Source organism: Pseudophryne corroboree, chromosome 5, assembly GCF_028390025.1.
Source record: "Pseudophryne corroboree isolate aPseCor3 chromosome 5, aPseCor3.hap2, whole genome shotgun sequence".
NCBI classification, from domain to species: domain Eukaryota; kingdom Metazoa; phylum Chordata; class Amphibia; order Anura; family Myobatrachidae; genus Pseudophryne; species Pseudophryne corroboree.
In genome coordinates, this window is record NC_086448.1 from 280,533,671 (window position 1) to 280,560,235 (window position 26,565).

The 26,565-nt window shown below is 46.3% G+C and overlaps 1 protein-coding gene across 8 annotated transcripts in view; it reads left to right on the top strand.

Annotated features, from left to right (window-relative positions):
• The window catches only part of DNAJC13 (DnaJ heat shock protein family (Hsp40) member C13), a 554,470-nt gene that overhangs the window by 396,772 nt on the left and 131,133 nt on the right, over positions 1–26,565 (top strand). For all 8 annotated transcript variants that reach the window (XR_010177689.1, XM_063922373.1, XM_063922368.1 and 5 more), the window contains 7 exons: positions 5,329–5,413; positions 5,670–5,824; positions 6,140–6,185; positions 8,167–8,321; positions 9,332–9,533; positions 9,643–9,758; positions 17,518–17,596. Coding sequence is in view for 7 of the 8 variants with exons in the window: in XM_063922373.1 (XP_063778443.1) it covers positions 5,329–5,413; positions 5,670–5,824; positions 6,140–6,185; positions 8,167–8,321; positions 9,332–9,533; positions 9,643–9,758; positions 17,518–17,596 (838 nt within the window). In the remaining variant the exon portion in view is untranslated. The remainder of the gene's footprint in view (positions 1–5,328; positions 5,414–5,669; positions 5,825–6,139; positions 6,186–8,166; positions 8,322–9,331; positions 9,534–9,642; positions 9,759–17,517; positions 17,597–26,565) is intronic.

The following is a 26,565-nucleotide window of genomic DNA, read 5'->3' on the forward strand; positions in this document are numbered from 1 at the left end:
GGAAAAACGCGGGAGTGGCTGGAGAAACGGAGGAGTGTCTGAGCGAACGCTGGGTATGTTTGTGACGTCAAACCAGGAACGACAAGCACTGAACTGATCGCACTGGAAGAGTATGTCTCGAGCTACTCAGAAACTGCACAGAGAAGTCTTTTCGCAATATTGCGAATCTTTCGTTCGCAATTTTGATAAGCTAAGATTCACTCCCAGTAGGCGGCGGCTTAGCGTGTGAAATGCTGCTAAAAGCAGCTTGCGAGCGAACAACTCGGAATGAGGGCCTAAAAACTGAGCTCTTGTGCAGGGAGGCGGGGTTATAGAGGAGGCGGCGCTATGCATTCTGGGAACAGTCAAAGCTTTTTAGCCTGTTGGTGCCTCAGATCAAGATCCTACTCTACACCCCAATGTCTATCCTTGTGGAGCCCAGTGTACCTCGCAGAAAGAGTTTTAACAAAGGTAAACGTTCTTACCATAAAACTCGTTTTTTAGCCTCCTGTTACTTCATCCACTAGGGGGCATATTTCCTCATACAATGTTAGTGTAATTTACAGCTTTATTGATGAAAGTAATCACAAGCTATTAATATTGTGTCAAGTAGCTTGCTTCCTCATCATTCCACCAGTGCAATCTTGATTGCATCCTAAAACAATAATGAAAACATTAAAACTAGGGAGTGTTTAGGATGACGTACAGCGGCGGATCCAGAAAAAAATTACAGGGGGGAGCACCATAAGTGGTTGTGCTATCAAGGAGGGGTGGAATTAGAAGTGGAGTGGGCGTGACCAAGTTTCAGTGGGTGTGACCAATTGTGTGAGGGGGTGTGGTCAAGTTCTCAATGTGAGTATCGAGTGTGTCTATGGTCGAAATGCACTGCTGGAGGGGGTACAGGTCCACAGTTAGTTCTTATACCTTATGGGGGTCATTCCGACCCGTTCGCACGCTGCTGGTTTTCGCAGCCGTGTGAACGGGTCAGAACTGCGCATACGTGACGGACGCAATGCGCAGGTGCGTTATTGCACAGCGACGGCCGTTGCTGGGAAACGACAAGAACACCGAAGAAAGCGATCGTAGCGGCGATCGCATGAAGATTGACAGCGGGAAGGTCACCCCCACTCCCCCCCCCCCCCAGCAAAAAAACCGCTCACAGCAGCACCAGTCTCCCTCCCCAGGTCTCCCTTCAGCAAAAGACCGCTCACTGCAGCACCATTCTCTCTCCAGGTCACCCCCAAACTCCCCCCCCCCCCCCCCCCCCCCCAGCAAGAGACCGCCCAGCGCCTCACAGCAGCACAATTCTCCCTCCCCAGGTCACCCCCCGGGCCTCCCCCCCCCCCAAACAAAAGACCGTTCACCAGCAGAAAGCAGGGCCAGTCAGGCAGGCGTCGTCTTCTTGCTCGGTGGGCGGCGCTGGCGGCTGCTGTCCCGGATGGACCCTTGCGATGCTGTGTACGGGTGGGCAGCGGGCTGCTGGTCACACAGGCGCACACCACCGAGGTACAGCCGGGTGTCGGAGCGTTTCAGTCCTTCATCAGGCTTTTGCTGAGCTACACATTTTCCATCACTACTCACTTCCCTCCTTTCTGGTCTATTTACCAGTCCGAGGTCAGAGCGCAATGCAAGTACACCCCTGCCTGAAAGCGACAGCCAAGTAGTTGTTGTCAAATTAAACGTTCTGTCAAGCCAGTGGAGTGATACCTAGTCTGCATCCCGGGAGATGCTTCCCTGCTATGCAGATATCTGACCTTGATGTAACGAGCAGCTATCTGAGGAGCGGCGAAACTGGACATGGTGCAGCGGAGCGCATCGTTCAGACTACCATTATACATAGAGCACAGTAATACAGGAACGTGCGGAGTGTTGGGAGCTCTTCTCTCTTATTAATGAGCTTGTACAAGTGCAGCATCATACAGGGCACATATTGTTCATTCAGATTTAATGCGGTGTACCCAGAATTCCTTGCAGTCTACTCATTTTACCTTCAAAATCTGGGTTCTGCAGACCAAGTGAAATCCTTACTGTTACGTTTCTTACTGTATTATTAAAGCGGCTGGAAGTTGAGGAGCTGCAATGTAGGGTTTACACCATGTGTGACCAACAGTATTATAATAATAGTGACACATTTTACCTGGTCGTTACCAAAGAGCAGGGTATCTTTCTCCTGCTGTGCAGCTACAGGCAGAGTGGCTCTGGTAGTGTATCCCACCACCGTACACTGTTCCTGGGTGATGACCCTCAGCGGCGGCGGCGGTGCACTGTCCCTCAGCGGCGGCGCGCACTGTCCCTCAGCGGCGGCGGAGCGCTCTCTCTCGGTGGCGGTGCGCTGTCCCTCAGCGGCGGCAGTGCGCTGTCCCCCAGTGGCGGCGGTGGCCTGGATCTGTGAAGTTCCTCCTCCTGCTCGGCTCCTCTGCACTGACTACATGTCACATTTCTCCAGGGAGCCAATCAGGAGGAGGAACACACAGGAGCAGTGCAGCAGCAGGTGACAGGGGAGGAGGGGGACATGTCGGGTGCGGGTGCGCGCAGCAGCGCGGACGCGGTCAATACAAAAATCAATTAAAAATGACAGCGGGGCACGTGCCTTGGTGCCCCCCCCCCTAAATCCGCCACTGATGACGTACATCAATACTTGAGGGATGGGCCTGTAGTCTACGCACAGAACTACAGATGTGTCCACCTACATCTAGTCTCCGTACATGTTCAACAGCCCTTGACTTGATAGCGCCAAGCATCTTTTTGTGAAACTCTCCATTAAAATGCATCTTATTCACAAAATGATGCGAATAGAACACCCAATCAGCTTTTGGTGATTAAAATGATATGTGACATGCCTATATTCTATGTACAGCTGTATCTGCATACAAAATGCTCCTCTACAGCATTTTTCTAGAAAAGCCGCAGATGCACACAAATATAGGCATGCCGCATATTTTAATCAGCAGAGTCTGCTTGTGCCTTCTATTCACGTAGCGATGTGAGTAAGACGCATAAGACACCCGACAGAGTTGCACAGGCAGGGCCGGATCTTGCCCTTGTGGCGCCCCGGGCAAAAATGGGGGCGTGGCTTCATATGGGGGCGTGGTCAGTTACGCCCCCATTTGTGCCCCCTGTAGCGCAGCTGGAAAAAAAAAAAATAATAAATAAAAGTATACTTACAATCCCTGCTCCTGATTCCAGACCTCCTCCTCCGCCGGCGCCGCTCTTCTCCTGGACTCGGATGGTTGTGTCTGTCCTCGGATCTATGGGAGAGACGTCATTACGTCTCTCCCATAGCACAGCATAGACACTAGAGGTCAATTATGACCCCTAGTGTCTCTGCCACTATGCTGTGCGGTGCGCGATGACGTCATCGCGCACCGCACAGCAAAGGTCCTCTCCATGAAGGGAAACTAGACGCTTCGTCTAGTTTCCCTTCATGGAGAGGACCTTTGCTGTGCGGTGCGCGATGACGTCATCGCGCACAGCACAGTCCTCTCCATGAAGGGAAACTAGACGCTTAGCGTCTGGTTCCCTTCAAAGCGGGGGACCAGCGGGGGGCACTGCAGAGGGCACAGTGGCGGATCTTGCCATGGTGCGGCGCCCTCCGGAAGGCGGCGCCCCGGGCAAAAGTACTGCTTGCCCGTGGCAAGATCCGGTACTGTGCACAGGACCTGTCAGCTCACTCACGCCAGGCATCCCTCACTGCATGGCGTATTAGGTAAAATGTATGAGGTCACATCTGTACAAAGAGTAGTTTATCTTGCTCATACTGTATGTTATGGAGTAGTTTTCATGTCATATGGTTTTGTGCACATACTGCAAATGATTGGTACATGCAATACAATTGAAATACACATACTGGAGGAATCCTGCAATTAATTTTGAAATTGCTTTATCCAACCATCCAAAGGGATCCCATCCTTCTTGTGGTATATTCCTCATTTGCTGCTGAAATTTAGATATCTATTCTATGGGGGGGGGGGGGGCTGTAATCCTTTTAGCCGCAACCATTCACCCCCCCCCCCTTCCAAAAAAATAACTGGCTGATAGCGCAATGTTTTTACTGACGGGACTTGTTGGGCTATCCAATTAAAAACAGATTTTTTTTTTCCTGAACTCGGCCTTGCATCTAACTTTCTTCAGGAGAAAATTGGCCTGTTTTTGTCTGATAACACATGGGATCCAGGATAAGTATTCAGACTCATGTGTTACCATGGCTCTGAGGGCTGCTTATTGGGGATTAAATGGCGGCTATCGGGGGTAATTGGATAGCCCCCAGCGAATCCATTAGCCATGGTAAATTACAGTGGCTAATTGGGTACTGCGCTGTATGTAAAAGGCCCTACACACATGCCAATTTGTTTGAAAGATATGAACGATCTCGTTCATAAATGAACGAGAACTCGTTCATATCTTTCAGTGTGGAGGCTCCAGCGATGAACGATGCGCGGCCCCGCGCTCGTTCATCGCTGGTCCCCCGTTGGCTGTGCATGCAGGCCAATATGGACGATCTGGTCCATATTTGCCTGCACTTCAATGGAGCCGCGTGACAGGGGGAGTGAAGAAACTTCACCCCCCCCGTCACTGCCCCCCCCGCCGCCGGGTCGCCCGTCGGCCGTATCGGCCGTCGGGCACCTCGGTGGCGGATCGGCATGTCTGTAGGGCCCATAACAGTATGCTTCCATAACCATCACAGTTATACTGTATGTGAAAATGTCTTGACCTACAATGGTTCTTCCTCTATATTTTAGCAATAAGTTATGGGCCATTCTGTTACGTAAAAGCTACTTTATTTTGCGTTATTCCCTCTTTATTCAGTTTCTTCAAAGAATCCATAGTTTCATTATCCCATTTAAGATGTCATTATCATTTTCATGTCTGTTAGAAAGTATTCCTACACCTACTGGTCCCAGAACCCTCCATATGTATTTATGTAAGCTGTACCATGTTTACTTAAAACATTGTCATGAGTCTTTTATGCAGATTTAATGTCGGATTGATAAAACAGTAGAATTTGCTAATAATCCTCTTATACACATGTTGGTCAATTTATGATGGTTTAATGTTGACGAAATAACATTATCAGTCCCTCTTGGTTAGTCAGCCTTGGAACTCTGACTACTGGATTAGCTCACATCATGGGGTAATTAGTGAGGCAAACAGCCATGTGATCTAGTGGAAGTACAGCGTGTTATTTAGTTATTTTCCTTTGAAGCGTTTACTGTTTTTCTGCACAGCTGTTGTACTGTGGCTTATTATCTAATGTTGAATTTGCCGTAAACCCTATATAAAATGTTAAAGAAGTTTCTGCACAAAGACATTTATATGGTTTAGTAATAAGTACACAAATGTTCATTTCAGGGATGCAGATAATGCCATTATTAGGCCATTGCCTAAAGTGAAAAGGTTGCTGACTGATAACACATGCCTGCCCCATATCACTGAGGTAAGGAGCATGTTGTTATGTAATAACCACACTATTTACTTTATCTTCTTTTTGGTCTGTGGTCCTCCATCTTCCTGTTTTGTTTTGTTCTTTTCATATTCCAATACATGAAATGCCAAAAAGGGGGAAAAAAGTTTAGAAACATTTGCTTTCTCTAAACATTTTTTTCACTTTCCATTGATATTTTCCACTCAAACCACTGCTGTGGTTTATTTGCTTTGGCTGAAAGCAGTTGTGTTTCCATTTCATTTCTCAGCTTTTGCTGACGTTTGACCCCATCCTGGTAGAGAAGGTTTCCATATTGCTCTATCACATCATGCAAGACAACCCACAGCTGCCTCGTTTCTATCTCACTGGTGTGTTCTTCTTTATAATGATGTACACTGGATCCAATGTGCTTCCTATAGCCAGGTAAGGAGTCACTGAACAGGGGCTGCACTAACAAGAGCATGCTAAAATATAGGCTTTGGAAACTGCCATGACGTGTTTTTTTTGTTTTGTCTTCATAACAGAAAATAAACTAGTAATGGGCGAAAAAATTTAGTTTTTACTCGCCACAATCATTTCATAAAACTACCTTCTGTTTACAAAAATCATTATTTTACCGAATTTTGTTTAATGCTTTTTATTCTAACTTTTTTCCCTATTCTTATAAACAAATTTCAGTAAAGTCTAGTGTCAAATAATGCATTAGTAAAACCGTTATTTTTTGGGGGCTTCTTTTAGGTTTCTGAAGTACACTCACACTAAGCAAGCATTCAGGTCTGAAGAGGTGAGCATGAAATTTATGTAAATGCTGCAATGTTTCTAAGACTTTTTTTTTTGTTTTTTGTTTTTTTTGTTTCTCCAAAACGGTTTTGTTTTCCTCTTTGAATAACCATCACTATTCAGCAGGGGCGAATTGGGGCACCAGGATAGCTGGCAAGCTCCTGCTTTGCCGGCCAATTGCCCCGTCTGTTGGGCCGGGCAGATTCCTAATCTGCCACACTTCCAGGATTTGCTTTACACTGTGGAACGCAAACTGGAAGCTGGCATCTTCTCTGGCTCTCTGGCACTTCCATGTGCCTTTAGCCAGAGCAGCAGGGTAGCGTTAGCGGGACTGGTCCAGTGGGGCACAATAGTCTAAGCAGCCCTAACGGAGAGGTGAACAGGAAGGCAGGCTCTGTCTAACCTTCACTAAGTTTTCTCTACCTTAACTTCTGGCGATCTCTGGTAGTTTTGCAGGTTGCTCCCCTTGCTGCTTGTCTGTAGCCAGGCACTGTGCGTCTTACCAGGCGGCTGGTGGTGACGTCACTCTGTTCCTGCTTCAGGGCTGCTTGGCTTGCATCTGTCGTCTTATGAACAAGCAGCAAGTGGTGCAAGTTGCAAAACTATACAAGATCGCCAGAGGTTAAGGTAGGGTTTGAACAGTTAGCACTATGACATGGTCCCAGCTGCACCATTTATACAAAAAGGAGCTGTGTTGCCAACTCCCCCCTCCCCCCCCCCCCACTTACCCTCCCCGGGCACCAGAACATACCTTACCCCTTTGGCCCAAGGGATAAGCCATACACTACCTAGCCTTCCCCTCCTATCCCAGAGACATAAACTTCCCACCTCCACCTCCCCTGGCCCCAGTGACCTAGAGCCTAAATGATGGAAAAATGTCACTCTCTGGATGGTGTTCCTGGGGCAGAATAATGCAGCACTGCTGGTTCCCCTTGTTTTTGTATCTTCTTGATGTTCTTCTTTCTTCGTCCTCTTCTGTCCGGTCTTCTCCTCTGAACTGGATGAGAATGTCATACATCTTTTCCTTTCTTCTTTCCTTCCTTTCTGGATGCAGCTCTTCCTCATCAGAGGACTCAGAATGGATCCAGATCTTGCCGTCTTGTATGTTTTTCCTCTTCGACTCCGAAGTGGATGAAAACTTCCCCCATCTATTCTTTTCCTACTTGATTGGGACCTTTGGCTGTTGTTCTTCAGAGGAATCTGAAATTATAATCATCTTCCTGCCATTACCGGCCTTGTTCTTCTCCTCTTTTGCACTAGATACTAGCTCCCTCCTTCTTTTCTTCTCCTTCATGGAGATCTTCTCTTCTTCTGAACTGGATTATACCTTCCGCCTTCGTTTCCTCTCCACCTTTATAGATATCTTTGCATTTTGAGCCACAGCGCAGCTGGAAAGAAACTACCTCTTCAATATGGCTTTCATCGCTGCTTCCAACTGTCACTCTGCCACCAGAGTAAACAACCTGGTTGCCCTGGCAACGGCTGCATCTTCCAAAAGTGGAATGCGGCACTCAGTATTAGTTACCTGCCCATCCCTGTGCTACATACATGGTTTATGCTGGCTGTGTCTGTGTGCATGTGACGTTAATTGGGAGGCATGTGTAAAATTAACACTGATTTAAACAGGGGTTTCCTAAATTAGAAAGGGGGAATCAATTTTATCGATGCAGATTAATCAGATTAAAACGTATCCATATTACGGTACATACTGAATTATGTTTGTCAGTTATTAAAATAACATGAATTTATGTAATATTTGTTAACAATAGTATTCTTAGTATGCAGCATTTTTCCACACCTGCCTAATTGTCACAAGCTTTGTGTAAAACTGCTATTCATGCTGAAACGATGGCCAGCAATAAGCAAGCAGCTTTCACTGAAAATTATTAAACAAAATTGACCAGTTAGTTGCTAGGGGGTAACTATATTTTGCTCATGTGAGATCAAAACTATATTATATAATAGAAATTATTTTGTTCTAACAGAGCAAAGGACCAGACATTTTTCAGAGGAGCATACTGGGCCATATTCTTCCGGAAGCCATGGTATGCTATCTAGAAAACTATGAACCAGAAAAATTTTCAGAAATTTTTCTTGGGGAATTTGATACTCCAGAAGCTATATGGAGCAGTGAGATGAGGTATGCATCACCTTTCCTAATCACATGTTGTATGCTTTTATTTTAAAATGTCATCTATTTCTGTAGTTTATATTACTTTTCATTATTTTATTATAGATTAGACAGTAAATTTATCAAAGAAAGACTTGGGGTAAAATTTACAAAGGTGGGAGGTTTTTTTTTTTAGAACTGGTGATGTTGCCCATAGCAATCAGTCATATTCCATCTATTATATTCTAGAAGCAGCTAGATAAATGTTAAGTAGAATCTGATCGGTTGCTATGAGCAACATCACCAGTTCTAAAAAACTTCTACCTTAGTAAATTTACCACTTATAGTGCTGTTCACTCTTTTTTTAAAAGTATTTCTTATCACAGTGAAAATATTATAATTTTGTGGGGTCAGGGCAATAGTTCCATTTTTAAAAAAAAAATCAAACGGAAAATATTTAATTGCATCAATCTATTCCGTTAATGATGTCCATGATACTTCATGAACAGCCTCTCCTATGCAAAAGGTATTTTCACAACATTCCTAGTGGGAATTCAAATGTTTGAAAAGTCGGTTGGGTGTCTGTTTTTTCTTGTCTATTAGATTGAAAAGTCAGTTGGGTGTCAGTTCTTAAAATTTATCTTAGAGGTTGTTCTTGTCAGCAAAAGAGCTGAGAAATAGACCCATAAGAGTGCTGTTTATGTAATTTAAATCGTTTTAGATTATTTTGATATTAAAGTCTGGCCTGATTTTCTGGTTAATTTACAAATATTGTTACTGAACTTGGTAAACTGACCTCAGCACTGAAGCTTGCAAATACACATGAATATTTTGGTTGTCGGTTTGTCATATTTTGCTGTCTGCAGTTCAGGCAAATTATTACACAGGGGTTTTGTTTCAGCCATTTACATGTCATTATGTGCATATTCTTGTCACTGGATATTTTGTCCTTTCAAATATCCACAATATATATATAATTATTAACGGTTTGACCTATTATCTCCCCTTCTTTTTCACTTTTTCCTCTTGACATATTGCAGACGTCTTATGATTGAGAAGATAGCAGCCCACTTGGCTGACTTTAGCCCCCGCCTCCAGAGTAACACTAGAGCACTTTATCAGTACTGCCCAATCCCAGTCATCAATTATCCCCAACTGGAGAACGAGCTGTTCTGTAACATCTACTACCTGAAACATTTCTGTGACACAATCAGATTTCCGGATTGGCCAATAAAAGATCCTGTAAGTCGTGCCATAAGGTGATGTTTTGGGGAGCTTTCAGTCTGTCACTTTAAATGCTGTGTATGCAAAGTTTTACAGTAAGATTGTGCAAATATACTCGTCTTTGCAGGTGAAACTATTGAAGGACACTTTGGATGCATGGAAAAAAGAAGTAGAGAAGAAGCCTCCAACCATGTCCATTGATGATGCTTATGAAGTTCTTGGTCTTCCTAGAGGACATGGACAGTAAGTGAAAGCTTTTTAGGTCGTTTTTAATGAAAGCAAAAATATTTGAATGTGTATGTATGAAAACTAATCCTGCACAATTACAGCAAGAGATGGCACAAGCTAGATTAGTGAACTTTTTGATGGGAATCACCTATTCCCTGATGGTAGAAAATCTCTACCTTAAAAACATTGCATCTGGCAGTCTCACAACTAAAGTGCTAATTACTGGAACTAGTTTTGCATTGAATGGATTTCTCTCTAACCTTATTTGTTTCAGCTACTGGAAGGGGTGGGGGGGTTTAAAGTATTTAGCAATCATATTTTTCTCTAACGTCCTAGTGGATGCTGGGGACTCCGAAAGGACCATGGGGAATAGCGGCTCCGCAGGAGACTGGGCACAAAGTAAAAGCTTTAGGACTAGCTGGTGTGCACTGGCTCCTCCCCCTATGACCCTCCTCCAAGCCTCAGTTAGATTTTGTGCCCGAACGAGAAGGGTGCAATCTAGGTGGCTCTCCTGAGCTGCTTAGAGTAAAAGTTTAAATAGGTTTTTTATTTTCAGTGAGACCTGCTGGCAACAGGCTCACTGCATCGAGGGACTTAGGGGAGAGAAACGAACTCACCTGCGTGCAGAGTGGATTGGGTTTCTTAGGCTACTGGACATTAGCTCCAGAGGGACGATCACAGGCCCAGCCATGGATGGGTCCCGGAGCCGCGCCGCCGGCCCCCTTACAGATGCTGAAGCAAGAAGAGGTCCATAAATCGGCGGCAGAAGACTTTCCTGTCTTCATAAGGTAGCGCACAGCACTGCAGCTGTGCGCCATTGCTCTCAGCACACTTCACACTCCGGTCACTGAGGGTGCAGGACGCTGGGGGGGGGCGTCCTGGGAAGCAATGAATTTACCTTAGTTGGCGAAAAATACATCACATATAGCTCCTGGGCTATATGGATGTATTTAACCCCTGCCAGTTTTCCAGTAAAAAGCGGGAGAAGAGCCCGCCGTGAAGGGGGCGGGGCCTATCTCCTCAGCACACCGCCATTTTTCCCACACAGCTCCGCTGGTAGGAAGGCTCCCAGAATCTCCCCTGCAACTACAGAAACAGGGTAAAAAAGAGAGGGGGGCACTTATTTGGCAAAATAACAGATATAAGCTAGTGATGAGCGGATTCGGTTTTACTCGGTTTTACTCGGTTCTCAAAACGGCATCTTATTGGCTCACGGATGTCACGTGTTTTGGATAGCCAATAAGATGCCGTTTTGAGAACCGAGTAAAACCGAGTAAAACCGAGTAAAACCGAACCTCGCTCATCACTAATATAAGCAGCTATAAGGGATAGACACTTATTGTTAAGGTTGTCCCTATACATATATAGCGCTCTGGTGTGTGCTGGCAAACTCTCCCTCTGTCTCCCCAAAGGGCTAAGTGGGTCCTGTCCTCTATCAGAGCATTCCCTGTGTGTGTGCTGGGTGTCGGTACGTGTGTGTCGACATGTATGAGGAGGAAAATGATGTGGAGGCGGAGCAGAGTGTCTGTAACAGTGATGTCACCCCCTAGGGGGTCGACACCTGAGTGGATGTACTGTTGAAAATTACGTGACAGTGTCAGCTCTATATAAAAAAACAGTGGTTGACATGAGACAGCCGGCTACTCAGCTTGTGCCTGTCCAGACGTCTCATAGGCCGTCAGGCAGATGGCAGATGCAGACGCCGACACGGATACTGACTCCTGTGTCGACGGTGAAGAGACAACCGTGATTTCCAGTAGGGCCACACGTTACATGATTGATACAATGGAAAATGTTTTATACATTTCTGATAATACGAGTACCACCAAAAAAGGGGTATTATGTTCGGTGAGGGAAAAACTACCTGTAGTTTTCCTGAATCTGAGAAATAAAATGTGTGATGATGCGTGGGTTTCCCCCCGATAACAATTAATAATTTCTTAAAAAGTATTGGCTGCATACCCTTTCCCGCCAGAGGTTAGGATGCATTGGGAAACACCCCCTAGGGGGGATAAGGCGCTCATACGCTTGTAAGAACAAGGGCTCTACCCTCTCATGAGATGGCCGCCCTTAAGGATCCTGCTGATAGAAAGCAGGAGGGTATCCAAAAAAAGGTATTTACACACATACTGGTGTTATACTGCGACCAGCTATCGCCTCAGCCTGGAGGTGCAGTGCTGGGTTGGCATGGTCGGATTCCCTGACTGGAAATATTGATATCCTAGATAAGGATAGTATATTATTGCCTATAGAGCATTTAAAAGATGCATTTCTATATATGCATGATGCACAGCGGAATAATTGCCGACTGGCATCAAGTATAAGTGCGTTGTCCAATTCTACCAGTAAAATGGTCAGGTGATGCGGATTCCAAACGTCATTTGGAAGTATTGCCTTTGAAAGGGGACATTTGGGGTCGGTCTTTTAGACCTGGTGGCCACGGCAACAGCTGGGAAATCCACGTTTGTACCCCAGGTCGCCTCTCAAAATAAGACGCCGTATTATCAGGCGCAGTCCTTTGTTGGCAAGCGGACAAAAGGTTCCTCTTTTCTGCTCGTGACAGAGGGAGAGGAAAAAGGCTGCAGAGATCAGCCAGTTCCCAGGAACAGAAACCCTTTCCAGCCTCTGCCAAGCCCTCAGTATGACGCTAGGGCTTTACAAGCTCAGGCACGGTGGGGGCCCGTTCTCAATGAATTTCAGTGCGCAGTGGGCTCACTCGCAAGTAGACCCCTGGATCCTTCAGGTAATATCTCAGGGGTACATATTGGAATTCGAGACGTCTCCCCCTCGCCGTTTCCAAAAGTCGACTTTACCGACGTCTCCCTCTGACAGGGAGGCAGTTTTGGAAGCCATTCACAAGCTGTATTCCCAGCAGGTGATAATCAAGGTACCCCTCCTGCAACAGGGAACGGGGTATTATTCCACACTATTGTGGTACCGAAGCCAGACGGCTCGGTGAGACCGATTCTAAAATCTTTGAACACTTACATACAGAGGTTCAAATTCAAGATTGAGTCACTCAGAGCAGTGATTGCGAACCTGGAAGAAGGGGACTACATGATGTCTCGGGACATCAAGGATGCTTACCTTCATGTCAAAATTTACCCTTCTCACCAAGGGTACCTCAGGTTTATGGTACAGAACTGTCACTATCAGTTCAGACGCTGCCGTAGGGATGGTCCACGGCACCCCGGGTCTTTACCAAGGTAATGGCCGAAATGATGATGTTCCTTCGAAGGAAGGGAATTTTAGTTATCCCTTACTTGGACGATTCCCTGATAAGGGTAAGATCCAGGGAACAGTTGGAGGTCGGTGTAGCACGATCTCAGATAGTGTTGCGGCAGCACGATTGGATTCTCAATATTCCAAAATCGCAGCTGGTTCCGTCGACGTGTCTTCTGTTCCTAGGGATGATCCTGGACACAGTCCAGAAAAAGGTGTTTCTCCCGGAGGAGAAAGCCAGGGAATTATCCGAGCTAGTCAGGAACCTCCTCAAACCGAGCCAAGTCTCAGTGCATCAATGTACAAGGGTTCTGGGTAAAATGGGGGCTTCCTACGAAGCAATCCCATTCGGCAGATTCCACGCAAGAACTTTCCAGTGGGACCTGCTGGACAAATGGTCCGGGTCGCATCTTCAGATGCATCAGCGGATAACCCTGTCACCAAGGACAAGGGTGTCCCTCCTGTGGTGGTTGCAGAGTGCTCATCTTCTAGAGGGCCGCAGATTCGGCATTCAGGACTGGGTCCTGGTAACCACGGATGCCAGCCTGCGAGGCTGGGGAGCAGTCACACAGGGAAGGAATATCCAGGACTTATGGTCAAGCCTGGAGACATCACTTCACATAAATATCCTGAAGCTAAGGGACATTTACAATGCTCTAAGCTTAGCAAGACCTTTGCTTCAAGGACAGCCGGTGTTGATCCAGTCGGACAACATCACGGCAGTCACCCACGTAAACAGACAGGGTGGCACAAGAAGCAGAAGGGCAATGACAGAAGCTGCAAGGATTCTTCGCTGGGCGGAAAATCATGGGATAGCACTGTCAGCAGTATTCATTCCGGGAGTGGACAACTGGGAAGCAGACTTCCTCAGCACGACCTCCACCCGGGGAGAGTGGGGACTTCACCCAGAAGTCTTCCACAGGATTATAAACCGTTGGGAAAAACTCGACAGGTATTGCGCCAGGTCCAGGGACCCTCAGGCAATAGCTGTAGACGCTCTGGTAACACCGTGGGTGTACCAGTCAGGGTATGTGTTTCCTCCTCTGCCTCTCATACCCAAGGTACTGAGATTGATAAGATGGTGAGGAGTAAGCACTATATTCGTGGCTCCGGATTGGCCAAGAAGGACTTGGTAACCGGAACTTCAAGAGATGCTCACGGAGGATCCGTGGCCTCTACCTCTAAGAAGGGACCTGCTCCAGCAGGGACCCTGTCTGTTCCAAGACTTACCGCGGCTGCGTTTGACGGCATGGCGGTTGAACGCCGGATCCTGAAGGAAAAAGGGCATTCCGGATGAAGTCATCCCTATCCTGATCAAAGCCAGGAAGGATGTAACCGCAAAAACATTATCACCGCAATTGGCGAAAATATGTTGCGTAGTGCGAGGCCAGTAAGGCCCGACGGTGGAAATTCGACTGGGTCGATTCCTACATTTCCTGCAAACAGGAGTGTCTATGGGCCTGAAATTGGGGTCCATTAAGGTTCAAATTTCGGCCCTGTCAATTTTCTTCCAAAAAGAACTAGCTTCAGTCCCTGAAGTTCAGACGTTTGTAAAAGGGGTACTGCATATGCAGCCTCCTTTTGTGCCTCCAGTGGCACTTGGGATCTCAATGTAGTTTTTTTTTGGATTCCAAAAGTCACATTGGTTTGAACCACTTAAATCTGTGGAGTTAAAATATCTCACATGGAAAGTGGTCATGCTGTTGGCCCTGGCCTGGGCCAGGCGCGTGTCAGAATTGGCGGTTTTATCCTGTAAAAGCCCTTATCTGATTTTCCATTCGGACAGGGCGGAATTGAGGACTCGTCCTCAATTTCTCCCTAAGGTGTTTTCAGCATTTCACTTAAACCAACCTATTGTGGTGCCTGCGGCTACTAGGGACTTGGAGGATTCCAAGTTGCTGGACGTAGTCAGGGCCCTGAAAATATATGTTTCCAGGACGGCTGGAGTCAGAAAATCTGACTTGCTGTTTATCCTGTATGCACCCAACAAGCTGGGTGCTCCTGCTTCTAAGCAGACGATTGCTCGTTGGATTTGTAGTACAATTCAGCTTGCACATTCTGTGGCAGGCCTGCCACAGCCAAAATCTGTAAAAGCCCATTCCACACGGAAAGTGGGCTCATCTTGGGCGGCTGCCCGAGGGGTCTCGGCTTTACAACTTTGCCGAGCAGCTACTTGGTCAGGGGCAAACACGTTTGCTAAATTCTACAAATTTGATACCCTGGCTGAGGAGGACCTGGAGTTCTCTCATTCGGTGCTGCAGAGTCATCCGCACTCTCCCGCCCGTTTGGGAGCTTTGGTATAATCCCCATGGTCCTTTCGGAGTCCCCAGCATCCACTAGGACGTTAGAGAAAATAAGAATTTACTTACCGATAATTCTATTTCTCATAGTCCGTAGTGGATGCTGGGCGCCCATCCCAAGTGCGGATTGTCTGCATTACTTGTACATAGTTATTGTTACAAAAATCGGGTTATTGTTGTTGTGAGCCATCTTTTCAGAGGCTCCTTCTGTTATCATGCTGTTAACTGGGTTCAGATCACAAGTTGTACGGTGTGATTGGTGTGGCTGGTAATGAGTCTTACCCGGGATTCAAAATCCTTCCTTATTGTGTACGCTCGTCCGGGCACAGTATCCTAACTGAGGCTTGGAGGAGGGTCATAGGGGGAGGAGCCAGTGCACACCAGCTAGTCCTAAAGCTTTTACTTTGTGCCCAGTCTCCTGCGGAGCCGCTATTCCCCATGGTCCTTTCGGAGTCCCCAGCATCCACTACGGACTATGAGAAATAGAATTATCGGTAAGTAAATTCTTATTTTTGTTTTGGCCCTCCCCCTCTGCCCCCCACTTTCTTATGTCTCGTTCCCTTTTATTTCGTGTTATGCTATGTTTTCTGGGGGTTTTCTTTTAAAATTCAGAGCTGTCTGTTTATTGGTATCTGCTTATGTTTCTATGTATGTCTATTTGGCTCTTGTTGAATAAATAGAGTTTAAAAAAAAAAAAAAGTATTTAGCAATCATACAGTTATTCAAATATAGGGGTATATTCAATTGAAGTCGGATCCATTCCGACATGCATTTGTCGGAATGGATCCGATAACGGCTATTCAAATGGCCATCTCAATTCGACTTTTAAAAAAGTCGAATTGAGATGAGGGAGCACAGAGGAGGAGACGGGGGAGAGCAGTATTACAGCAGCGGCTCCAGCAAGCGTAACAGGAGGATGTGTCACAGCCGCCGCTCGCTGCAGCGTCCACCCGGCTCCAGCAAGGGAGGTCTCGCTTGCTGGAGCTGGGTGGATGCTGCTGTGAGCGGCAGCTGTGACACATGCTCCTGCTATGCTGCTGTAGTGCTGCTCTCTCCCGTGTCCCCGCGGCTCTCCCCCGTCTCCTCCTCTCAGCTCAATGTCCCTCATCTCAATACGACTTTTTTTAAAGTCGGATTGAGATGGTCTGAAAGGGGGCCAAAACATGTTGGATTTGGCCCCATTTCCGACAGAAGTATTCGAATCAGCAGCTATTCCGCCAATCTACGTGCTTTCCGATAAGTCGAATTCGCAGACTTGTCTGATAATTTTGGGGTATATTGAATAGGTCGGAACCCCTTTCTGACCTAAAAAAGTCGAAAACCGTTTTTCCGTCATTTGAATATACCCCTTAGTGTGTTTAATAATTACTTCAAATTCCTTTATATTCAGTCAAAGTTGCATCTCTGAGTTACCTTTAGATTTTTGGGGGGAGAGAACAGATGGTTAATTGTATGTTTATAATAATTTGCTTCATGTGTGTTTCATTTAATGGAGAGATACTGTACCTGTAGAGAAAATGAAATTGTCGAGTTTCAGCAGTATTTACATTTATTTGGTGTGTGAATTTCATTTTTAATGCCCGTTGTCAACTAGTGCTGTTCTTATATATGTTGGTATGCTAAATGAATCATGTATTTTGTACTATGCCATATAGAAAACCAAGTGTGTGCAATATACTGTTGGATTACAAATTGATTTTAAAACCTGGTAAATTATAAGTGTTCTGACATTTTATTATAGTTTCTGCCAACTGAAAATTTATATTATTTTGTCAGAGAAACCTGTATTTAATGTATTTATATTTAAAGCAAGTTTACTAACCTCCACTATTACAGTTTTAACTATAATATCATATGCTAATATTAGTCAATTAAAAGATTATTTTATTAATTGTATTTCATTTTGCTCTGTTACTTTGAACTGATACATTAAAGGACGTGCTATAATCTAGCTCACGTACTACACATTTTATGTCACTATTTTCTCCTTATCATACATTGAAAGCATAGGCTTAGTAGCTTCAGTCTCCTTTGAAGTATAAATTCAGTATGGTGCATGTGGACTCAGATCTTGCGTATAAAATAAAGCAGCACCAATTAAAATATTAAAACAACTGAAATATATCTTTGAAATGTGTAAAGCAGCATTCCTATTTTCCCTTTATACCATGGTGTGAACACACCAGGAAGGAATAAATGCCCTGAGAAGAATTTTGTTCTGTGAACTAATCTTTCCTTTCTTTTTATTGAAGGCAAGAGGAGAGTAAGATAAGGAAAGCATACTTTAGACTTGCTCAGAAATATCATCCAGACAAGAATCCAGAAGGACGGGTTTGTATTTATTGCATATTTTACTATTCGTACCCAAAAAAGTTTACAATATCGATGTATCTGAAATTGTATTCCCACCTTCAGACAATATTAGTGTACCTGTTTCTATGGACCCTCCTTCTACTGTTACATAATACATTCCTATTGCATTCATTTTATCCACTTTGCTTCCTTTGTGAATTTTCTATTTGAGACTATTTTTTGTCTACTAGGCAGAGTTGTCTATATGTTTGGCCCTTGCACATGGCCCACATATGCTGTGCACTTTGGAGGTTGTTGAGATGCGATGCAACTGCAATTTTGCAATTTCCCCCTTGCCAGCGCCAATGCACACGCGCAGGTCCCGCCAATGCAATTGGATCACCTTGGCTCCAAACGCCTCTGCCTGATTGACAGGGCGGCGGCAGGTCGCTTCGAACGGGTTGGGATGGCTGCATGACGTCACACGCAGTCGCTCCAATGGCAAAAATGGCGGCGGGCCGCCTGCCTTCGCAGCCAGGCTGAGAAGGCAGGGGGTCATCCGCAGTTGTGGCGGTCGCAGCCATTGGACAGAACATTCAGCATGCTGGGCGGCCTTGCCCTCCGATAGGCGGCCCCCAGCATGCGAAAGAAAAGCAGAATCTGCAATCCAATCTGAATAATCCCCTTTTGGATGCAACTGTATCCACCGAGCAGTTTTGTGTCATATGTAACTGGTGGCACACAATATCCCGGCTGTCAGGATCCCGACGCTCAGCATACTGGCGCCGGGATGCCGACAACTATTTTCCCTCTTGGGGTGTCCACGACACCCCTGGAGGGAGAATAAGTAGGGTAGCACGCCACCGTGCCCGCAAGGGGCTATTTTGAGCTCGCCCCACTGCCGGCATTCTGGCGTTCGGGATCCCGGCGCCGGTATGCTGGGCGCCGGGTTCCCGACTGCCGGCCAAGCGTAGTAGACCCATATGTAACAACTCTAGAAAGGCAGCTTTTACCAAATATATTTCTTTGCAATAGGGCATGTGCAAACCAATAAACTAAAGTTTCTCCTGCAGGGTGCACAGGTTATCCACAGGATAACATTGGGATATGATGAAGCGACAGCGGATTTGCACCTATCAATCAAAGCTTTTTGGCCTCCCAGCATGCAACGGGACCGTCCATATACCTCTCCTGGCTCAGGCAAATCAGTTTTTTGTTTGGTGCGGCAGGAGCCAGACCATGGTCAGAGGGCTGCTGGTTTTTAGCAGCCCTAAGCTTTCTTATTTTATTTTTATAGTCTTATTATTTTTCTTGAGTGATCTTTCTAAAAAGCGTCTTATGTGTACCTTAGAAAGAGTCGCTCCAACAACTCTCCGCCGGGTCACGACAACGCTTACCCACGAGTACAGTGCTGTTTCGGCGGACGTCTGTGTTGGATATACTAGCAGGTCCAGCAGACGTTACCAGGCTGTGTCCAGAGCACGGGGAGAAGGTAAGGCATCTGTTCCACTTAGAAGGGGAATACGGACACAGCCGCACTGTTTTGGAAAGAGACTACCAAACAGTCGCTGACGCGGCTGCCACCTTGGGTGCACCAACGCTAGGCCTTAGGGATCATAGGCTCCAGGAATAGTATGAGGCCTCGATCCCTAGGGTTGATGTCAGCAGTGGGGAGTCAGACTCTCTCCTGGTTGCCCCTCCTCCCAGTTCATGACCAGTTTCCTCAGAGTCTCCTACCATGAACTGTTTTCCCGCTTCCCTCTGAGACGCTGTATACGAAGGGGACCCAGTCGCAGCATAGGCGGCTGTGTGACTGGTGCGTCTGTGTTCACTGAGCGTCTGTGTTCACTATAGGTTCATGGAGCGGCAGTGTACATTAGTAGCGTCTGGATCCAATCAGTGATCGCAAACGTATTGATCGATCCTGGAAGCGGGGTGAGTCTCCCTGCATCCCACTCTACTGAGTACGGGCTATACAGCACTAAGGGGGTAATTCCAAGTTGATCGCAGCATGAAATTTTTTAGCAATTGGGCAAAACCATGTGCACTGCAGGGGAGGCAGATTTAACATGTGCAGAGAGAGTTAGATTTGGGTGGGGTGTGTTCAATCTGCAATCTAAATTGCAGTGTAAAAATAAAGCAGCCAGTGTTTACCCTGCACAGAAACAAAATAACCCACCCAAATCTAACTCTCTCTGCACATGTTATATCTGCCTCCCCTGCAGTGCACATGGTTTTGCCCAACTGCTAACAAAAATCCTGCTGCGATCAACTTGGAATTACCCCCTAAGTCTCTATCTACCTTTGAGTACGAATAGTTAAAGTGGTTGATGCATATGAGTCTGATAACTGTTGCTGTAGTTTTCTTTTGCTGTGCAACTGAATATGTTTAAAATTCCTATATAAGGTAATGCAGTAATATGTTTTTCCTACATACTTTAAATGTATTTGTAATGGAATATGTGCTCATATTGCTTATACTAATGTATAACCTGTGACTGACTGCTAGTGTGATTGCTGACTTTACTATAAATTCTGTCAGTTAAAAATCTGTGTATTCCGATCCTCAATGCTGGTGTTAAGCAGGATAGGGTTGGATGGTATGTCATTTTAACAAATTTTAAAGTAATTACAGTCACAAATTGTGTAATAACACTGTAAAGATGTGTGATTTATGTATCATGTCTAAGAGCGGCAATGGTGAGGAAAATACTTTCCTCAGCAGCACCAACACTCGATTCATGTTATCTTGCAGACTGAGGTTAACCTATTGTGGTTCAAGGGGATTATGTGCAAAATGGTTAGTTGTCTCCAAAGCCTCTAAAATAAACGAGGCAGGCACAGGTTCTGGTTGAACCTTCATGAGCTATTTTGCACAGACATTATCCAATGTAGCTGAGCAGGTAATGACAGCCCCTATACCAGCGATAGGTTATCCTATTAACCCTTACATGCATTTTTCATTCTGAGGTTATCCACCTAGGGAATGACAGTCTTTTAACAAAGGCAGGCTTAAAGGCTGGTGGTAAGTAAATCACATAGACATAATACAACATCTTCACAGTCTACACATGTTTAGCTGAGGACTCATTGCACTTTGGAAGGTCTCAGCTCAGTGTATATCTGAGTTAATTAGTGCTATGTAAGTCATTCTATCCTCAAGTAGCAGAGCCTATGTTTGAAACCAAGGCAGCTGTGTTTAAACATCCCAAAACAACTTATGGAAATTATGTTGGGTTTTGCCCAGTAGGAAGAGAATTCCAGGTAATGAAATTCCAATTATTCTCGTTCAGTTGGGGACTATTAAGGGTGGCTCCCTAAGTAGATTCGCAGATCTTAGATTGATGCGAAAAGCTACGTTCATTTTGTTTTCTACATAAATAAATGATGTCACGGATAGGAGACTCAATGGTTTTCTAAAGACCATTTTTTTCTTTTTGTCTGGGGCAATCGTTAAACCAGCTTTGGCGTCGGCCACATAGGCACAGCCTGAGCAGATGCACTGAAAGTGGATCTTTCAATGGCATCTAGAAAACAAAAATTCCATATGCATATCAAACAGGCAGCGGTAAGCGGACCTGGATATGGGTTTATGTACATAGTAAACTGAATCAGAATCCAGGAAGGTTCTGGAGTCTTATCTTGTTTTACTGGAGATATTCTTTTTGGTAAAGAATTAACAGTATTTTGGAGTCCGAAGCAGACTCCTAGAAAGTGAAAGTTACTTTCACACATAAATTCAAGCCTAGTTTCCAGCTTTCTGGTTCTTTCGGAATCAGGGAAAAGCAAATGGAAAGGGTAAATACAAACAGTCCCAATCCAACAAGTCTAGTAAGACTAAAAGCTATTGGGCTACCAGAAGACCTGTTTTCAAATCTTAAATTAAGCCATCAGCCTGTTGGTGCGGGCCTCCACCTAGGGGAACCCAGGGTGGGAGGCTGACTTCTTCAGTTTGCACAGAGCTGGCTACTACAGATGTCTACTACAGATGCCTTGGTGTAAAAAGCGGTATCTCACGGTTATGATCTACAGCCACACCACACTGGACATGCCCAATTTTATCTGATCTTGGAAGCTAAGCAGTGTTGGTCCTGGTTATTACTTGGATAATAAACCACCTGGTAATACCAAGTGCTGTAGGTGGTTTCAGGAAACTCCCTCATTTACAAAAATGTACCAAACCGTCTTCTGTGGAAACGAAAACGAGGGCTTTGCAAGCAGCAGTAATAATTCAGTTCCTTCTACACAATGAGGACAAGGTTTGATTCCAACCTGTTTCTAGTCAGAAGCTAAATGGTCATACCGGCCCAAATTAATTCCAAAGCACTGAACAAGTACTTTTGGGTGCCCCAGGTTTCATATGGAGACTTGTTCCAGTATTTCTCTTATGTCCCAGAGGATGCTGGGGTCCACATTAGTACCATGTGGTATAGACTGGTCCACTAGGAGCCATTGGTACTTGAGCACAGAGTTTGAGGGTGTGGGCTGGCTCCTTCCTCTATTCCCCTCCTACCAGACTCAGTTTAGAAAATGTTCCCGGAGGAGCCGGTCACAGCTAGGGGAGCTCTACAGAGCTTCTCTGGTAAAAGTTTGTTTTTAGAGTTTATTATTTTACAGGGAGGCTTCTGGCAACAGCCTCCCTGCTTCTTGGGACTAAGGGGGGGGGAGTAGTGTCCGCCCTGCGGGGTCTGAGCCACTATCTGTGCTGACAGGACACTGAGCTCCTGAGGGGATCGAACGTTCCCCGCCATAGGGGATCGCTCACCCCAGCAGCATGCCGCCACCCCCTTACAGAGCCAGAAGATCTGTGGCGAGTTAGTCACCACCACCCCTAGCAAGCGGGGGGCCAGTGTGTAGATGTCGGCAATAGGGTATGGGGGCTCAGCGGTACATAGTGCTGCGCTGTGAGGGGCGCCCTGAGCCAGCGCCTATACACTACACTGACCTCCAAGCCTGTCAGTGTCCCAGGATCGTTGCCAGCACAATTCCTCAGGCCAGTATAATCTCCAGAAGAGCGGGAAGACAGCGCCATGAAGGGGGCGGAGCTTCTCAGAGCGGACCCAGCAGCGTTCAGCGCCATTTTCCTGCCTGCAGAAGCGCTGTCAGTGAGAAGCTGTCCCTCCACATCAACTCCAGCTATCTCTTACGGTACCAGGGGGTTGTAGAAGGGGGGGGGGGGGGGGGGTGGAGGCTGTAAAAGGACTGTGTAACCTATTAAGGTGCACAGTCAGCGCTGGTTGGGGGTCTCCCAATACATTAAAAGCGCTGCGTGTAGGTTGGCTCCAATCTCTGTCTCTCTCTTGCCATTCTTGGGGGTGAAACTCTATCCTCCGTTGTGTGTGTGTGTGGAGTGTCTGGGGTCTCCATTAAGCTATGTCCAGGAACTCTGTGTCATATGTTGCATAGGATATGTCCTCTCAGGAAGATCCCATTCCATGTAATCAGGATTGCAGTGTTTTAGCACAGATACCAGCAAGGGAGCCGGAATGGTTATCCTCTATCAAATCTATGATTTTTCAGATTTCTACTAGGGTTGCACAGAATGAATCTGCAACTCAGGTCTTACAGAACTCTGTGGCAGTTTGGCTCGGTTCTGTTACCTCAGGACCCCCTGCTGTATGTTCCCACAAACGTGCTCTTGCCCAGATTATGCAAGATGACACGGATACCGATTCTGACACAGCAGACGGTGAGGGGGATGTGCTGCGGGGGGCGGCGTCTCTTGCAAAAGGGTGCAGTTGATGATAGAGGCTATTAGAGATGTGTTGAATATTGCTGATACAACACCTGAACAGGCTGAGGAGGCTTACTTTACTGATAATAAGAAAGCCTCGCTAACCTTCCCTGCGTCTAAAGAATTAATTGTTATATTTGAGAAAGCATGGGAAAACCCAGAGAAAAAATTCCAGATCCCTAGGAGGGTTCTGGTGGATTTCCCCTTCCCGGAGGAGGTTAGGATAAAATGGGAAAACCCACCCATAGTTGACGCGTCTGTATCCAGACTCTCAAAAAAGGTGGTTTTTCCTGTTCCAGGATCTACCGCCTTAAAAAAGCCGGCTGATCGCAAAGTCGACACTACGCTCAAATCCATATACACGGCTTCTGGGGGCGATACTACGTCCTACTATTGCCTGTGCATGAGGGAGTTCAAGTTCAAAATGGAGTCTCTAAGGGCGGTGATATCAGGCCTGGAGGAGAGGAAATTCCTTGTATCCCTGGATATCAAGGATGCGTACCTCCAAATTCCGATTTGACCACGCATCAAGCTTATCTCCAATTCGCACTGTTGGACTGTCATTTTCAATTCCAGGCCCTGCCATTCGGCCTCTCCACAGCACCGAGGGTAATACACCAAGGTGATGGCGGAAATTATGGTTCTCCTCCTCAGACAGGGGGTGAACATAATTCCATATCTGGACGATCTGCTGATAAAGGCATCATCCAAGGAAAAGCTGTCACAGTCCATAGTTCTCACAACCCATCTACTCAGGGAACACGGTTGGATCCTGAATCTTCCAAAATCACATTTGGAACTGACCAGGAGGTTGTCTTTTCTGGGAATAATCCTCGACACGGAAGTGCAGATGGTGATACAAACAATGGTCCGGGATGTCCTGAAGCCAGCCCGGGCGTCGGTTCATCAGTGCCTTCGCCTTCTGGGGAAGATGGTGGCCTCTTACGAGGCTCTGCAGTACGTGAGGTTTCATGCTCTGTCCTTCCAACTGGATCTCCTGGACAAGTGGTTGGGATCTCATCTACACATGCACCAGAGAATACGTCTGTCACCAAAGGCCAGGATTTCACTCCTCTGGTGGCTACAATTACCTCACCTTCTGGAGGGCCGCAGGTTCGGGATTCAGGACTGGATCCTTCTAACCACGGATGCAAGTCTCCGGGGCTGGAGCGCAGTAACTCAAGGGAAAACCTTCAAAGGAAGGTGGTCAAGTCTGGAACCCGGCCTACCAATAAACATTCTGGAACTAAGAGCCGTCTAAAACGGTCTCCTTCAAGCAGCCCATCTTCTGGGAAATCGGGCCATGCAAGTGCAGTCGGACAATGTAACAACAGTGGCTTACATAAACCGACAGGGCAGAACGAAGAGCAGAGCTGCAATATCAGAGGTAACAAGAATCATCCTCTGAGCAGAAAAACACGCGTTGGCGCTGTCAGCAATCTTCATTCCAGGAGGAGACAACTGGGAAGCGGACTTCCTCAGCAGACACGATCTCCATCCAGGGGAGTTGGGTTATCCATCCGGAGGTGTTCAAGGAGGTAACAGTTCTTTGGGGTGTACCCCAAATATACATGATGGCCTCTTGTCTCAACAAGAAGCTTCGGCGATATTGTTCCAGGTCGAGGGACCCGCAAGCAGTGGCGGTGGATGCCCTAGTGACTCCATGGGTATTCCAGTCGGTGTACGTGTTTCCACCACTCCCACTCATTCCAAGAGTGCTAAAGCTCATAAGGAGAACAAGAGTTCAAACGATCCTCATTGCTCCAGACTGGCCAAGAAAGTCTTGGTATGCGGCTCTTCTGGATCTACTGCTTGAAGAGCTGAGGCCTCTTCCTCTTCAGGAGGACCTGCTGCAGCAGGGGCCGTTCGCCTATCAAGACTTATCACGGCTACGTTTGATGGCATGGAAGTTGAATGCCAAATACTAGCTCAAAAGGGCATTCCAAACAAAGTTATTCCTACCCTTATACAGGCTAGGAAAGAGGTAACATCTAAACAGTACCATCGTATTTGGGAAAAAATATGTATTTTGGTGTGAGTCCAAGAAGTTTCCTACAGTGGAGTTTCAACTGGGACGTTTTCTCCTCTTCCTGCAAGCAGGTGTGGATATGGGCGTGAGGTTAGGATCCGTAAAGGACCTGATTACAGCACTATCCATTTTCTTCCAGAAACAGTTGGCTGCCCTCCCTGAGGTTCAGAATTCTTTGAAGGGAGTTCTGCACATCCAACCTCCCTTTGTACTGCCTACGGCGCCCTGGGATCTTAACGTGGTGTTGCAGTTCCTCGAGTCGGACTGGTTTGAGACTCTACAGTAGGTTGAGGTCAAGTTTCTCACGTGGAAGGCTGTCACTTTGTTGGCCTTAGCTTCTGCTAGACGTGTGTCAGAGTTGGAGGCTTTGTCATGTAAAAGCCCATACTTGATCTTCCATGAAGATAGAACTGAGCTTTGGACACGTCAGCAGTTTCTTCCGAAGGTTGTGTCGGCATTTCATATCAACCAACCTATTGTCGTGCCAGTTGTAACTGACTCCTCAATTTCATCAAAGTCCTTGGATGTTGTAAGGGCTCTAAAAATGTATGTGAGGAGGACTGCTCGTCACAGGAAAACGCACTCTCTGTTTGTCCTGTATGATCCCAAGAAAATTGGGTGTCCTGCTTCTAAGCAGACAATCTCTCGCTGGATCAGGTTCACTATACAGCATGCGTATCCTACAGCAGGATTGCTGTATCCTACGTCTGTTAAGACCCACTCTACTCGTAAGGTGAGTTTTTCCTGGGCGGCTGCCCGGGTGTCTCAGCTTTAGATCTTTGCTGAACGGCTACTTGGTCGGGGTCGAAAACGTTTGCAAAGTTCTACAAGTTTGATACTTTTGGCCTCTGAGGACCTAAGGTTTGGTCAATCAGTTCTGCAGGAGCCTCCGCGCTCTCCCTCCCGTTCTGGGAGCTTTGGTACATTACCATGGTACTAATGTGGACCCCAGCTTCCTCTACGACGTAAGAGAAAATAGGATTTAATTACCTACCGGTAAATCCTTTTCTCGTAGTCCGTAGAGGATGCTGGGCGCCCGCCCAGCGCTTCGTTTTCCTGCAGTGGTTTTCTGGTTCAGTACAACTTTGTTTTTAGTTAAGTACTGCATTGTTACTTGGTAAGTACTGTTTCAGCGGTTGCTGATTTTCCAAGCTTGTTAGCTTGGTTTGCATTATGTGTGTGAGCTGGTATAAATCTCACCACTATCTGTATCTCCTTTGGCACAGTTTCTAGACTTAGTCTGGT